Source organism: Dryobates pubescens, chromosome 2, assembly GCF_014839835.1.
Source record: "Dryobates pubescens isolate bDryPub1 chromosome 2, bDryPub1.pri, whole genome shotgun sequence".
Classification (NCBI taxonomy): domain Eukaryota; kingdom Metazoa; phylum Chordata; class Aves; order Piciformes; family Picidae; genus Dryobates; species Dryobates pubescens.
In genome coordinates, this window is record NC_071613.1 from 12,110,251 (window position 1) to 12,126,020 (window position 15,770).

Sequence of the window (15,770 nt, forward strand, 5' to 3'; positions counted from 1 at the left end):
AGAATTGGAGAATGTTAGGGGTTGGAAGGAAGCTCAAAATATCATCTAGTCCACCCATTGTCCCTTGTCCTATCATTGGACATTGATTAGAAGAGCCTGGCTCCATCCTTCTGGCACTTATGCTTTACATATTTGTAAACATTAATGAGGTCCCTCCTCAATCTTCTCTTCTCCAAGCTGAAGAGACCCAGCTCCTACTGCCTTTCTCCATATAAGAGTTGTTCCACTCCCTTAATCATCCAGGTGGCTCTGCACTGGACTCTTTCAAGCAGCTCCCTTCATTCTTGAACTGAGGGGCCCAGAACTGGACACAATATTCCAGATGCTCCCTCACCAGGGCAGAGTAGAGGGACAGGAGAACTTCTGTCAACCTACTAACCACACTCTTTCCAATAAACCCCAGGATACTATTGGCCTTCTTGGCCACAAGGGCACATTGCTGGCTCTTGGTTATCCTTCTGTTTACCAGCACCACCAGGTCTCTTTACCCTGGTCTGCTATCCAGCAGGTCAGTTCCCAGCCTATACATGGGGCTGTGCTTTCCCAGATGCAAGACTCTGCACTTGCTCTTGTTGTATTCCATTAGATTTTTCCCTGCCCAACACTCCAGTCTGTCCAGGTCTCACTGAAGGGCAGCACAGCCTTATGGGGCATCAACCACTCCTCCCAGATTTGTCTCATCAGCAAATTTGTTGACAGTGCCTCTGTTCCCTCATCCATGTTGTGGTGTCTTGAAGGTGTCCATGTTAACATACTTAGAAATAAGGGTCTTTGGAAGGGGACGCATACTCAGTTTCCATCTGCATGGTGAATGCCAGGCTTAGCAAACAACAGTGATGATGAGGAATATATAAGGCTCACAGCAGTAAAACCAAAAAGAATTCAACCATGCTATTGTCAGCACGTTATCATCAGATGGTGGCTTTGGGAAGAAAAGTAGTAAATCAAATTCTGATCTTGTCAGCCTCAGTAGAAGCTCTATTGAAAACATATGCTTACTCATCTTTAATAAATCCCTGTGTTCAGTGCAAAATTAAATGGATGGATGGGCTTTTAGAATGCCTGAGAGTTGCGTGTAGGCATGCCACAGGGTGTACATTAACCTGTACTTTCTTCAGTCTTCCCTACAGGAATGATTCATAGAAGAGTGAGGCTTAACAACATTTTCTAATCCTTCTTCATCTGTCAGCTCTATTTAGGCCAATCCTTACCATTGCTTTTCTGTTGTCTTCGAAAGACCTCTATTAATTGAAGGCTCACAGCTTTCCAAGGAAGCCTGGTCGTATGCACCACCATTCTTCATGTTAGCCTATTTTCTAGTTTCCTTTTGTGATTCGGTTTGAAATGATAAATACCATGAACAGAAAGAACAGGTTATTCTCTTTCTTCTTCCATGCTGTGCAGTTATGCAGACAGGTAGGCATTGCAGCAGAGCTGTGCTGTCATCCTCAGAAACAAACGAGAAAGCACACTAGGTGAGTAACCTCTTAGTAAAAAGTGATTTGAGGCTTTTCATTAATTTTATCTTCCTTCTAGTACTCAAAATTATGATTCCTTAAGTACACGTGTTGGGTTCCTCGCTATTACCAAAAAAAAACCCCCAAAACAACCAAAAAAAACCCAACACCCGACCAACTGCTTCTGGTTCCACTGCAAGTTGATACATTAGAAACTATTGTATACTTATTTTTACAAGGAAGTGGTAAAACTTGTACCACTTAAATGCGCATTTCAAAATGTGTTCTGGCTGGTGAGAAAGTTGGATAGCAAACTGGTTCGTGTTCCTAACAAGAAGTGGTGGCTGAGCCAGACAGTGGAAGGTGCCTTTGTTCTTGTAAAGATACTCAGCTACTGAATAACAGAATAAAAAGACTATCAGAGGTGTAAACCAGTCACTGCAGTTCTCCTAGTCCCTAAGTTTAGCATTAGTGAAATTTCCTGGATAGATTAAAAGGGGAAAATCACTGCTGTGAGGAAACTTGCTTGAAACAAAGTACATGTTTGACCAGTTTACACAGGAGCAGTGTTCAGGGAGTTTGTGGAGAAGGGAGTTTGCTGTTGTGTTGGCATTTGTACTCTTTGCTGATGTTCATACATGAACACCGTTACATGTATATAGTATTTCCATTCATGGACATAAAAGGAAGGTAAAAACAAAGTCAGCTTATTTGCAGATGATGTGTAGAACAAGGTTTTGCTGTTACCATTAATAGAAGGTAAATCACAGAAGGTCCCTAGGAGGGATGGCAAGTAAACTGAAAGCCTCAGGGGAAAATTTCTGATAACAAACTGATTAAAGTAACTCTTAGGTTGAAATGTTTAAAGAAAGGAGAAATTGAGAATGCAATACGCTGGGAGGATGGAAAGAAAATGAGGCAAGAGTCTGTAGTGTGTTGTGATGATACAGAATATACAAAGACAATTTCTCGCTGTGCTGGTGTAGCCTTGTGCAACAGAAGAGCATTTATCTCTCCTTGTACTGCTGGTGCAGGCATTTGTCTCTTGCTATTTTGTTGTTAAAGCTGTACTGACCAATTTGAGGAAATACTGTTAAGATGAAGAGCAACTGCTAGAGAGAAACTAGTGAAGAAGTATTGCTTAAAATAAACCTCCAGTCTGAATCCTTATTTCATCAAAATCTGGTCTGTAGCTTCTCTTCTTCTCTTGGTTCTGTGCTGTAATGAAGCAATTTCTACCTCTGCCACTCAAATTCATGAGAGTGCCATGGTTTAGTAGTTATGTGTAATGGGTTGGGGCAGGTCCCCTCCCCACCACAGGCAGAAATAACGACTCAGACAAACGGATTGCAAAAGTGATGAAAGTTTAAATAGAAAGCAGTGAATGTTACAGAAAACCCAAAGCGCAGTGACAAAGAAAGATCCCATCCCCACCTGAGGGTGCATGCAAAACCCCCAGGGCTCCTTCTTCCCCCTCCCTCTGCTGGGCTAGTCTCAGCTGGCCAGGCCTGAGACTGCCCATCCCCCTGTGGCCTTGGGCCTAGCCAGGCCCATGGCCGGGAGATCTCTCCCCCAGTTACCAAGTCTCGGAGAGGGAAGGAAAGAGGAAGTGCCAGACTCCGCACTGGATCTTATAGTGGTGCAAAGAATTATGGTAGGAAATACACAATTTCCTGTGTCCATCCCCCTGGGCTGGACTTCTGGACACAGGAAGTGAATGCACCAGGGGGGCACCCAGCTCAAACTACAACATGCCACCCCTGTATTTCATACCATAATCTTTGCACCCAAACACATCATCAGATCAGAAAACTTCTGACGACATGTCCAGCGGAGTCCATATCTTCATCTGGGCATCCACTCAAACAGTCTCTCATTCAGGCTCAAACATCAGTCCATTCCAGTTGTTCTTCCTCATGTGATGGAACCTCCCAGCGACGCAGTCCTTCTCCTGCAGCGTGAATTCCTTGTGGACTCCTTGGGACATCCTGGTCACCTGGAAATACCTCACAACTTCTCAGCCAAGCCTTTACTCTCATATTCAGCGGCAAATTCTCCACCCCTGGGGCAGGCCAGTCGGAACAATCCGGCTCCACGACTGCCTTTTTCAATCCATCCAGGGTGCCGCAGCCAACCGCTTTCACGCAGATCAAAGCTACACGGATGCATGTCAGAGGCACTCCGCACCCCCCGGCTGGGCGCTCGCGTACCGAGGCAGGACAGCATCCGGCTGCACAACCTCCACCCCCGGCAGAGGGAGGAGCTGCGCCACAGCCCACTGAAGAAGCAGGGAGGCGGAGCCAGGTGCTCGGCGCCATTTTCGGAACACGTCCGAAAACACCAGGGAAAGATTTACAGCTGCCGCCGCCGCCTGAACGCAGCCCGGCTCGGGCGGTGCCGCCGCCGCCGCTTGAACGCGGCCCGGCCCGGCCCCCGCCGTCTCTGTCGCCGCGATGCAGAGTCCGAGTCACCTCCAGCAGTCGCTTGCCCGCTCGCCGCGGGTGTCCGCTCCCCGCAGCGGCCGCGGGCCGACCACGCTCTGCTTGCCGCTGCCCCTCCTCCGCTCCCCGCCGCTCCGCAGAGAACGAGGAGAAGGCAGGTCTCGCCTTCTTAGGCTACTCGAGCATTCTTAAGCTACCCTGGGCAGAAAGTCACAGAAAGAACCACCCCTCGCTGTTCCCAAGCAACAGTAGGGGCTTCCATGCCATCAGCTACGCACCAGCTATCCTTCTGCAGCCCACAGGAGTTCACACAGTCGCCCCGGTAACACAAAACCTGAGCCCCAACTTTCCAAACCCAAACCGACGCCCAGAACTAAATTTAAACTCTCCATCTTTTGCAATCCGAGCTGCAGTTGGCCCCACGTTGGGCGCCAAAAATGTAATGGGTTGGGGCAGGTCCCCTCCCCACCACAGGCAGAAATAACGACTCAGACAAACGGATTGCAAAAGTGATGAAAGTTTAAATAGAAAGCAGTGAATGTTACAGAAAACCCAAAGCGCAGTGACAAAGAAAGATCCCATCCCCACCTGAGGGTGCATGCAAAACCCCCAGGGCTCCTTCTTCCCCCTCCCTCTGCTGGGCTAGTCTCAGCTGGCCAGGCCTGAGACTGCCCATCCCCCTGTGGCCTTGGGCCTAATCAGGCCCATGGCCGGGAGATCTCTCCCCCAGTTACCAAGTCTCGGAGAGGGAAGGAAAGAGGAAGTGCCAGACTCCGCACTGGATCTTATAGTGGTGCAAAGAATTATGGTAGGAAATACACAATTTCCTGTGTCCATCCCCCTGGGCTGGACTTCTGGACACAGGAAGTGAATGCACCAGGGGGGCACCCAGCTCAAACTACAACATTATGAGGTCTTGGGTGACAGGTTGGACTTGATGATCTTTGAGGTCTTTTCCAACCTTCTTGAATCTATGAGTCTATGAAGATCCCTTTCTGGAAAGGAGCAGATCTATACTCCAAGCAGATGGCAGAATTAATACAATAAATGTGATGAATAAAAAAATTTCTTCCTACACCTGTGATTTCTGTTGTGGAAACCGATTCTGATCACGTTTTAAAGTTATACTGTAATGACCAAAAAAAAAGGTGATCTGGTTTGTTGTTTTCTAAGTCCATTATCTGCAACAAACCAAGGTATTTTACAGTTAGATCTGTATGACTCAGGAAGCAATTGGCAATGTGAAGCCTCTGTTTGTTAGAGAGGCTTTGTTGGTGGGTCTGTTTTCCTTTGTTTTTCTGTAAAGAAAAATGAAAACCTAAAGAGCTTTCTTTGAGGTCTCTTCCAACCTTGGTGATTCTGTGTGAGTCTGTGATTCTGAATGCAGGGTGATTGCAGGCACCAAAGGGGAGCACTGGGGCAATGGCAGAGTTTCTAGCATTCTGTCATGTATACAGAACACAAGAGAGAGAGGGACTAAGTAAAGAAACCATTATAATCATAAAATCAGTCATTTTGGGAGATACAAATGAAAATATTATTAGACCAGATACAAAGAAATTAATGAAACTGAAGTTTGACAGTAGGTAAATATTTGGTTTCCTTGGCTTAATATAATGTTGACATGTCATCATGGACCAGATTATCATTTTGGTCAGATACAGATGAGGCGTGAGTTAATATAAATTGAGAACTTTAGCAGAAGTGAGATCAAGGTTTTATACAAACACTTGGATGTTTAAAAGGCTCTTAAGGCCATTTACAAGCTCTGGAAAGAAGGTTTTATCACTGAAAAATGGCAGCTGTGGTGAAGGTGTCTCTTTTATTCAAGATGGAATAAATTACATGGGAGAAATTCAGTCCCTGTTTACTCTGTGTTACATCACTATATGGCTGGGTTTACTTTAATGTAGTTACTGATGATATTCCAGAAACCATATTTTGGTTTTAGTTAAGTATTGAATGCAAGTTTCTTTCCAATTCAGGTTCCTTAATTTGAAAGTGTGTTGATCCTGTGACTTAAGTAGGTCTTTCTCAAGTAGCAAAGCAAGCTACAAGCAGCTTTCTTCTCACTGCTATTTCCAGGCTATTGCCTAGAAATCAGAACTACACAGAAGCAGATTTGAGGTCAGAAATGTGTACTTCAGTGAAGCTTTGTTCAACTTAAAGAAAAGTGCTTTACTTATCTGAGTCTGTTTTGTATGTGCTGACCTTTTAGCCTGCACATAAACCTCCTTTGTAAGGCAGGAAAGTTAATGCAAATACAGCTTTCTTGAACTGGTAGCTACTGAGCATTTTAGAGCCATACTTTTTTTAACTGTTTGAAGCAATAATCACAGATCTCTTTAAAAATAGATATGAGGGAAAATGGAAAATGAATGTACTTTTTGTGTGAAACTACTGGCAAATTCTGAACTTCTGTGCTTGCTCTTTGTACTTCATGGAGATCACAGAATTGTCAGGGTTGGAAGGGACTGAGTTCCAAGCCCCCTGCCATGGGCAGGGACACCTCACACTAGAGCAGGTTGCCCAGAGCCCCATCCAGCCTGGCTTTAAAAACCTTCAGGAATGTGGCTTCCACCACCTCCCTGGGCAACCTGTTCCAGTGTCTCACCACCTCATGGGGAGGAACTTCTTCCTAACATCCAATCTGAATCTACCCATTTCTAGTTTTGCTCCATTCCCCACAGTCCTATCACTCCCTGACACCCTGAAAAGTCCCTCCCCATCTTTCTTGTAGGCTCCCTTCAGATATTGGAAGGCCACAATAAGGTCTCCACAGAGCCTTCTCCTCTCCAAGCTGCACAACCCCAACGCTCTCAGCCTGTCCTTGTAGGAATCGTAGAATCAGCCGGGTTGGAAGAGACCTCCAAGATCATCCAGTCCAACCTATCACCCAACCCTGTCCAATCAACAAGACCATGGCATTAAGTGCCTCATCCAGTCTTTTTTGTGAAGATCTCCAGGGACAGCGACTCCACCACCTCAGGCCATTTCAATGGCAAATCACGCTCTCTGTGAAGAACTTCTTCCTAACATCCAGCCTGAACCTCCCCTCACACAGCTTGAGACTGTGTCCCCTCGTTCTGTTGCTGGTTGCGTGGGAGAACAGACCAACCCCCACCTGGCTACAACCTCCCTTCAGGTAGTTGTAGACAGCAATGAGGTCTCCCCTGAGCCTCCTCTTCTCCAGGCTAAACAACCCCAGCTCCCTCAGCCTCTCCTCACAGGGCTGTGCTCCAAACCCCTCACCAGTTGCATTGCTCTTCTCTGGACACATTCCAGTATCTCAACATCTCTCTTGAATTGAAGAGCCCAGAACTGGACACAGTACTCAAGGTGTGGCCTGACCAGTGCTGAGTACAGGGGAAGAATAACCTCCCTGCTCCTGCTGGCCACGCTATTCCCGATACCGGCCAGGATGCCATTAGCCTTCTTGGCCACCTGGGCACACTGCTGGTTCATGTTCAGCCTACTATCAACCAGCAACCCCAGGTCCCTTTCTTTTGGGCTGCTCTCCAGCCACTCTGTCCCCAGCCTATAGTGCTGCTTGGGGTTGTTGTGGCCAAAGTGTAGAGCCCTGTGCTTAGCCACTGAGGATGTCTTTATGTTATGTCAAATTTGATTTACTCTGAAATACTTATTGTAATCAGAAAAAAAATATTGTCTCCAACTACAAATGCTTATTCACATTGTTGTTTCTGAAGCACTTACTGTATGTTATTTATTCAGAGATTGTATCAAGTGATAAACTTCAGGTTTTCCCCTGGAAAACCCAATTCAAAGAGCTAGTCCTTTGTATTACATTTTCTCATAGTAGTATGAGCCACATAAAAGAACCATTACCTAATATTCTTCTAAACAGAAGGTGACTGCATTGTCAAAGACTGCTGGTGAGTAATTGGAGACACTGTTGCCAGACTGTGACTAACTGGGTACAAAATTTTAGATTAAATCATTTACAAACTAGTAATGAGTTTTCAATGCAGCTTTTTTTCCCCCTGTATTCTGAAATACTTAAAATAGACTTAATTTTATATGTAGCCACAGTATATCTGTATTTGTGTAGGCAAATGCAAAATGTTGTCATTTCAGTTGGCATTTTCAGTAATTTTATGTTTGTGAAAACAAGTTTATTTGAAATTTCAGGTGATGTGAACTGTGGGAACTTTCAAGATGTGTTTACTCACCTTCATTCCTACTTGTCCTCAGGTGCCTTCGTTTCTGAAGTTCCTCTGGGCACTTCAACACACTACATTTAACTTTGGACTGGTTAAAGATTGATTTGGAGAGTAAATAGCAGGGCCTGGCTTTATTGACCAAAGATAAATCAGGGTATTATCAACCCCTTGGGTGCATAGCATGGGGATCCCAGCTATATCTCCTAGTTTGAGGGCACAGCTCTCTTAATTCAATGAAGAGCTGTGTTTGAAGAAGGAAAACAGACTCCAGTCTTCCACACTGTGTGGTCTTGGTGCTTCTCCCTAAAGTCGTACACACACACAGAATCAAACAGGCTGGAAGAGGCCTCCAAGATGATCAAGTCCAACCAATCACCCAACCCTATCTAATCAACTAGAGCAAGGCACTAATTGCCTCATCCAGTCTCTTCTTAAAACCCAAGTAAGTCAGGAACCTGGAGTTACCACTTTTGGCCATAATTGGGTCTTAAGACTACAAGGAAAAAAACTTTTTTTACAGAAGAGTAGTCAGATACTGGAATAGGCTGCCCAGGGAGGTGATTGAGTCACCATCCCTGGATGTGTTTAAAGGTCATTTAGATGTGCTGCTTAGGGATATGGTTTAGGAGTGAACTTTGTAAGGGTGAACTTCGCTGACCCTAGGGTTCTTTTCAGCCTGAATGAGTCTATGAATTTCTATGAATAAGGTAACAGTAAGTAAGAAAGAATCATGAACTTATTAGAAATTCTGATCAGAAGCTTACCAGAAATCAAAAGATAATGTTGTGTGGGAGACAGAAAGAGGACACTTTGTGTCTGGATTAGTCTGGTGTTTTCAGGAAAATTTCCTGCACAAATCCAGCCAAACCTTTCAGTCGTAACATGGGATGGAGTGTGAGCTAGAAGGGCTTCAGCCCTGCTGGGGCTTGTAGATAAACACGCTGAAAAAGGATTCCCCATTAGGAATAGTCCAGGAAGTACAGTGTTTTCTGCCTCTGAGCTTGTGTGTGCCAGAGATGGCCTGTGTGGTCCCAGAATCCAGAGAGGTACCAAAGCTGAAGAGGGCTTAGTTGTGGTGCTGCAGTGGCACTGCTTCCTGGCAGGGTTTTATTTAGCATCCATGTCAAATTCTGCATAGCATGGAATCAACCCCGAAGGGCTTATGTAGCCCTTGCAAGTGAGCTCTTCCCGTTCTGGAGCCTCATTTTAATCACTTGCAAAAGGTAACAAGCTGAAATGGTTTGTCTACTATTTTTGGCTTTCTTTTTAAATTCCTAATTTCCTATCTCTTGTGTGAAAAAAGTCTGGGCACAGAGTTTTGCAACTAATTAACACCAGTTAACTACTTGGCACAAACCAATTGCATCACCAGCGTTCTGGAAGCTAACACCAGTCTAAGTAGAGCTTGCACTTCTTAACCTTTCTTCTGGTTGCCATCTCTGTGCTAGAAGAGATTTCAGCAGCCTGTCATTCTTCACCCTAGTCATTATGCTTTGGTGAGACCTCATCACCTGGAGTACTGTGTCCAGCTCTGGGGCCCCCAACACAAGAGAGCCATGGACCTGCTGGAGTGGGTCCAGAGGAGGGCCACAAAGATTATCATGGGGCTGGAGAACCTGCCCTGTGAAGACAGGCTGAAAGAATTGGGGCTGTTCGTCCTGGAGAGGAGAAGGCTCTGAGCAGACCTTATAACTGCTGTTCAATATCTGGAGGGTACCCTACAGGAAGGCCGGGGAAGGACTGTTTAGAGGGGCTTGTAGCAATAGAATGAAGGGCACTGGTTTTAAACTAGAACAAGGCAGATTTAGGTAAGACCTAAGTAGGACTTTTTATTACAATGAGAGTGGTAAAATACTGGAACAGGCTGCCCAGGGATGTAGTTGAGGCCCCATTCCTGGAGACATGTAAGATCAGACTTGATGTGGTCCTGGGCAGCCTGATCCAGTTGGAAGTGTCCCTGCTCACTGCAGAGGGTCCTTTCCAACCCAATGCAGTCTGTGGATATAATAGCTTGTGTACTCTGTCCATGTGAAGTAATGCAGTAGTTTGGATTTCTTTCTTGAGATTCTGTTAGACCTTAGGTGGACTACATTGCAATTTCTCCTGATTTATTATATATCCTGACATGTTAACAACAAAAAACCCACCCCACAGCTCCTGCATATTAGTCTAAAGTGGTGAATATTCATTGATTATGTACAGATCATTGTGTGCATGCTGCTAGGCTAGGTGAAAAGTATGTTGAATAAAAAAGCAGTGAGAATTCTCTGTTTAGAGAGTTCTGCTTTGTAAACTTTGGAGAGCATCAGGCCAAGTGTTCCATCTACATGGGGCTACACACAAATGGCTTCTAAAGTAATGGCATTTTGGCTGATTTTTAAAAAAGTTTATTTTATTCTTTTTCCCCTTACCAGGAATGACTCTTCAGCAGTACTTTAGCTTTCCACTTCCTTCATTTAATCATAGTTTTAAGATCACTGTAACCTTTACATCAGGAAGTTTTTTTGGTTGCCTTGTCTATAAAACAAACAAATCTGAAAATAAAAACAAAACAGATGCTGGGTTATAAAGCTGTGTAGCAACATCCAATCTTTGTTTCTTTGGTTTTGTCCTAGGAGGCTTTTCGATGGGAGGCGGAATGGCAATGCATTTAGCATATAGGTTTCATCAAGATCTGGCTGGAGTCTTTGCCCTGTCTAGTTTTCTCAATAAGGACTCTGCTGTGTACCAGGTGAGTGTGTGACTGACTTTACAGAGCTGCTTAGGTAAAAAAAAAAAAAAAAGATAATTAAATTTGAGTACAGCATGTTTATTCATCTGAGGCAACTGACTAGTAGTCAAAACTTACGACATTCAAATCATAGAATCAACAAGGTTGGAAAAGACTTCAAAGATCATCAAGTCCAACCTGTCACCCAAGACCTCATGCCTATTAGACCAGGGCACCAAGTGCCATATCCAGTCCCCTTTTGAACACCTCCAGGGACAGTGACTCCACCACCTCCCTGGGCAGCACATTCCAACAGCTAACAACTCTCTCTGGGAAGAACTTCCTCCTCACCCCAAGCCTAAACTTCCCCTGGCACAGCTTGGGACTGTGTCCTCTCGTTCTGGTGCTGGTTGCCTGGGAGACAAGACATTACTTGGAAAAAGAGAAAAAGTGTATTATCATGGAATGGTTTGGGCTGGAAGGGACCTTAAAGATCATCTAGTTCCAACACCCCGTTCCATGGGCAGGGATACCTTCCATATTGCTGAAGGCCCCATCCAGCCTGGCCTTGAATACTTCCAGGGAGGGGATATCCACGATTTCCCTGGCCCACCTGTTCCCATGTCTCACCACCCTCACTTGTAAAGAATTTCTTCATAATATCCAGTCCAAACCTACCCTTCTCAAGCTTAAAGCCATTGCCCCTTATCCTATCACTACAAGCTGTTACAAAAAGTTCCTCCTCATCTTTCTAGTAGGTCCCCTTCAGGTCCTAAGAAGACCCCTCTGAGGTCTCCCCAGAACCTCCTCTTCTCCAGGCTAAACAGCCCCAACTCTTGCAGCCAGTCACCACAGGGGAGGGGCTCCAGTCCTCTGACCATCTTTGTGGCCCTCCTCTGGACCCATTCCATCAGTTTGATGCCCTTCTTATGGTGCAGGCCCTAGAGGTGGGGGAACCTCACCAAATTGCCATGCTAGGACATCTTTCAGGTCTCACTTCCCCTTCCTTTGTTGCTTTTTTTGCACAGACAATACAGTAATTTCATTCAAAGTAACAAATGCATTAACAAATGCTTGTTAATGCAAGTTGTCCTTAAGTCATTAGAGTCCATGTAAGTGTAACTATTACTCGAAAATTTGTGATGAATTACAATACCCATGGGCTTCATCTGCTGCCATGTTTTCTTTTTCTATTTCTCCTGTTTGGAGAGGGATAGAGAATAGAATAGGAATAGGGATAGAATAGAATAGAATAGACCAGACCAGACCAGGTTGGAAGAGACCTTCAAGATCATTGCGTCCAACCTATCATCCAGCACCACCTAATCAACTAAACCATAGCACCAAGCACCCCATCAAGTCTCCTCCTAAACACCTCCAATGATGCCAACTCCACCACCTTCCCGGGCAGCCCATTCCAGTGGGCAATCACTCTCTCTAGGAAGAATTTCTTCCTAACATCCAATCTAAACCTCCCCTGGTGCACCCTGAGACTGTGTCCTCTTGTTCTGGTGCTGGTTGCCTGGGAGAAGAGACCAGCCCCTGCCTGTCTACAACCTCCCTTCAGGTAGTTGTAGAGAGCAATAATATATAGATCTCACAGTAAACCCTATCATTTGTCAAGAGTTTAGCACACTGAAATTTGAAGTGCAGTTTTTTCCCAATACTTCCTTGTTTGATTTTGTAGACATAATAAAATATGACCACTAAATCACAGGCTAGTAAATTAAATGCTATATAAACTGTCACTATGTAATGATAATTATTCTTTTAAAAGTTTTAATGATGTGTCTGACTGTGTTTCTTCACCATCTAGGCTTTGAAAAAAAATCAGAATGTTCTTCCAGAATTATTTCAGTGTCATGGAACTGCTGATGACCTAGTTCTCTACTCATGGGGCGAAGAGACCAACAAGATGCTACAGTCACTGGGAGTAACAGCATCACTCCATACTTTCCCGAACCTGTATCATGAGTTAAGCAGAGCTGAAATAGAAGAGCTAAAAACCTGGATTGCAAAGAAATTACCTGTTGAAGTGGCAGAGACAAACAAATGAAGGACACAGCTTCAGTGTGCTTTCTGGGTTTTGTGGGTTTAAGGTCATGTATGGCATGTATATGGGTGTTCTATATATATGCTGTATAAGCATGGCTGCAGGTAGGCACCGCTAAAGTTCACTTAATTTTTTTTTAACGCACATCTATGTCAGCTTATGGAAAATAATGACTGATGGTATTAAAAATATTCTTTTAAATAATGAAAACTGTATTCAGGAATTATTCCTTTGAATTTCCCAGGTACCTTTGTTTGTGTGTGTATGTTCAATGATGGAAAAACAAGCAAGTTGTCTTTCTGATGGCATTACAGCAGAAAATTATTAAAACAATGGACTTGTAGAGATCCATGCATATATTCACGTTAGCTCACTGAGAGGAACCTTGTTGGCTTCAGATGGATTCTCAGCATGAGGGAATGAACCTGCATCAAAGCAGAGCTGTATTCCCCCTCAAAATTGTTAACCGATGGTGTTACATTTCTAAAAGTCAGAAGTAGTTGTGCCTTACTATGCCACAGACTCTTGTTACTACCTCTTCTTACTGTTTTGTTACTCAGAGATCTAGCTTTATGCGAGTTGCTTGAGCCCCATGAGGTTCATAGAGTGGGGGTAAAAAAAGAAATAAATAAGTACCATCATGATTGTTAAGTCCTATCCTGTTTTTGAAGAAATCATTCTTTGGGCACTGTTCCTGTAGAAACTTGTTTTTGCCAACAGCTTTATTTTGGCCTACAAGATCACATTTTAAATTAAAGGACAAAGATGCTTGACTCCTCTGTGACTATTTGAGAGCTGTAAATAATGATTCTGATATAAAGACAATTTGTATCCCTTGATTTTACTGGTGGATGATTCATCTCTGTGTCACTTTGATAAATTAAATCAGTATAAATATCTGTTCTTATGCAATTTTAATGCTGCTTTTATTTTTTTTCCCCTCTGCCCCATTTTCTCCTTCCCAAATTCAGTAATTTTATTAGCATGACAAGGTATTCAGCCTTCTGCCAAAGTCAATAGATCCAAGTCTCTTGCTTAATCTTCTCCTTCCTCCTTTTCTGAAGAGTGGATCTAGGACACCGTTGTTTGCTCTGTCATAGCAGATTGCCGCCAGTATTGGCTCCAACTCCACAAGTGTCGGCCAGCTCCAGGGGACTGAGTTGTGTTCAAATCCTCATGCACCAAGACCTAAGCCAGCTTTTACCTATCTTGAAGAATAAGCAAAGGGGAAAAAATGTCACTGTTCAAGTACAAGGCATGTAATTGGCAGTAGCAAGTAACAACTTCCTGCTGCTAAAAATATTTTGCTTTATTTCATTTTGCTAGCATTAGCAAGTCAGCAGTCTGTTCTGAAAAACAGGATTTTAAATGGCACATGAAAACTCAGCTATTTGAAAGAGTAACTGAACAGCCTTTTTTTTTTCCTTGGTGCCCTAGGCTCCCTAATTACTACAAATTAAATTGAAACAGGTGTGTTCAGAGGCAGCTGAGCTAACATTGCCTTAGCCCCACTCTAATTACAGTCCTTGACAAGTGATATTGTAGCATTTTAGTAATAATACATCATTTTGAGTTTTGCACCGTGTTCTTGTCTTCCTGCAGTTCCTATCGGGAGGCTGTTTGAACCACGAATGCAAGGTGGTAATTAATTTCGATGACAAGTGCATTCAGATGGGAAAGTGGTGGGCTCCCGGCAAGGTGGCTTTTAATAAGGTCGGAGAATAGCACAAAACAGTTGAAATAAGATCATGGAGGGAACAGAAATTATTACCAGGCCAAAACCAGTTCTCTTGATTATTTTTACAGTCTCAAAAATTGCAAGTGCAGTGGATATAGAGTTTGGTTTTGTTCCCTCGATGTAGGCTGAGAAGCAAGTTACAAGGTCTACATTTCACAGTGATCTTAGAAAACAAGTCTCCCGCTTGCATCTGTTTTCTTCCATCTTCCTTGGCTTGTGAGTGAAATGCCAACTAATCAGGAGATGCACTGTGATACAAGATTGAAAACCTGTTAAGTATATGCTGGAAAGAGAACCCAAATCTCAAGTTTTGAGGTCACTTTTGAGGTGCTGGAAGAATTCTCAATAGAGGTTTCCTTCAGTGTACAGAGGTAGCTACTGTGAGGACAGTGTGACTCACCTAGCAGGTTGGCTTAGTATGGTGTGGATCTGTGTCCCAGATGGTGCCTAGCTCAGGCTGGACAAACAGATTGAAGTTTAGCCCAGGAAAAATTGGACTGCTGGCTGGTATTGAGAAGCAGCCAGAGGCAATATTAGTCCTTGAAGACAGTGGGCCTGCTGTTAGATCTCTAGTCAAATAAAAACTTTAATAGTCAAAATTAGCCCTGCTGCTTGACAGCATGTTTCAGAAGTAATCGAGGTAGGATTTGTGACTAACTGGCCCTGTTGTGGTTTTTTTCTTGACCTGGCCCCTTTTTAATACACTTTAAAAAAATTAAATTTCAAATTGATACTGGAGGACAGGGCAGGAGGTCATGTACCAAAAGGGGAACTCAGCAATGCTTATAGCACTGCAGCTCCAGGATCTACTCATTGATTGCTAGGTGGAGCTTGAAGTACTTTGCGGCATCTTTAACTTAATTCCCTTTTAACTAACTTTTCATATGGTGATGGGACAGTTACAGTAGCAGGTGACAGGGCACACAGAGCCCTAAACTGGTATGTCCTGCATATTGTATCTAGATTTAGATGAAGAGAATGGAAAAGAATGCAACTTTTCATTCATCCCTAATATTTCACTCCTGATATCCTTAGGGGTGTTTGCATAGCATGTGAAGGTGTTAAGGTGACAGGTCCCATGTACTCTGATGAGAAGCAAACTCTGGGTCTTTTTGTTTGGTTGGTTTTTTTTTCCTTGTACATGGGCTTTCTCCTATTTTTCTCTTACACATTAAAGAGGAAAAATGTGT

General features: G+C 43.8%; 1 protein-coding gene across 1 annotated transcript in view; it reads left to right on the forward strand.

The window, feature by feature from the left end:
- Window positions 1-12,974, forward strand: part of LYPLAL1 (lysophospholipase like 1) — a 32,522-nt gene extending 19,548 nt beyond the window's left edge. Inside the window, exons 4-5 of the mRNA XM_009900074.2 lie at window positions 10,695-10,810; window positions 12,606-12,974. Coding sequence (XP_009898376.2) covers window positions 10,695-10,810; window positions 12,606-12,845 — 356 coding nt within the window. The 3' untranslated portion in view covers window positions 12,846-12,974. The remainder of the gene's footprint in view (window positions 1-10,694; window positions 10,811-12,605) is intronic.
- The last annotated feature ends 2,796 nt before the right edge of the window (window positions 12,975-15,770 follow it).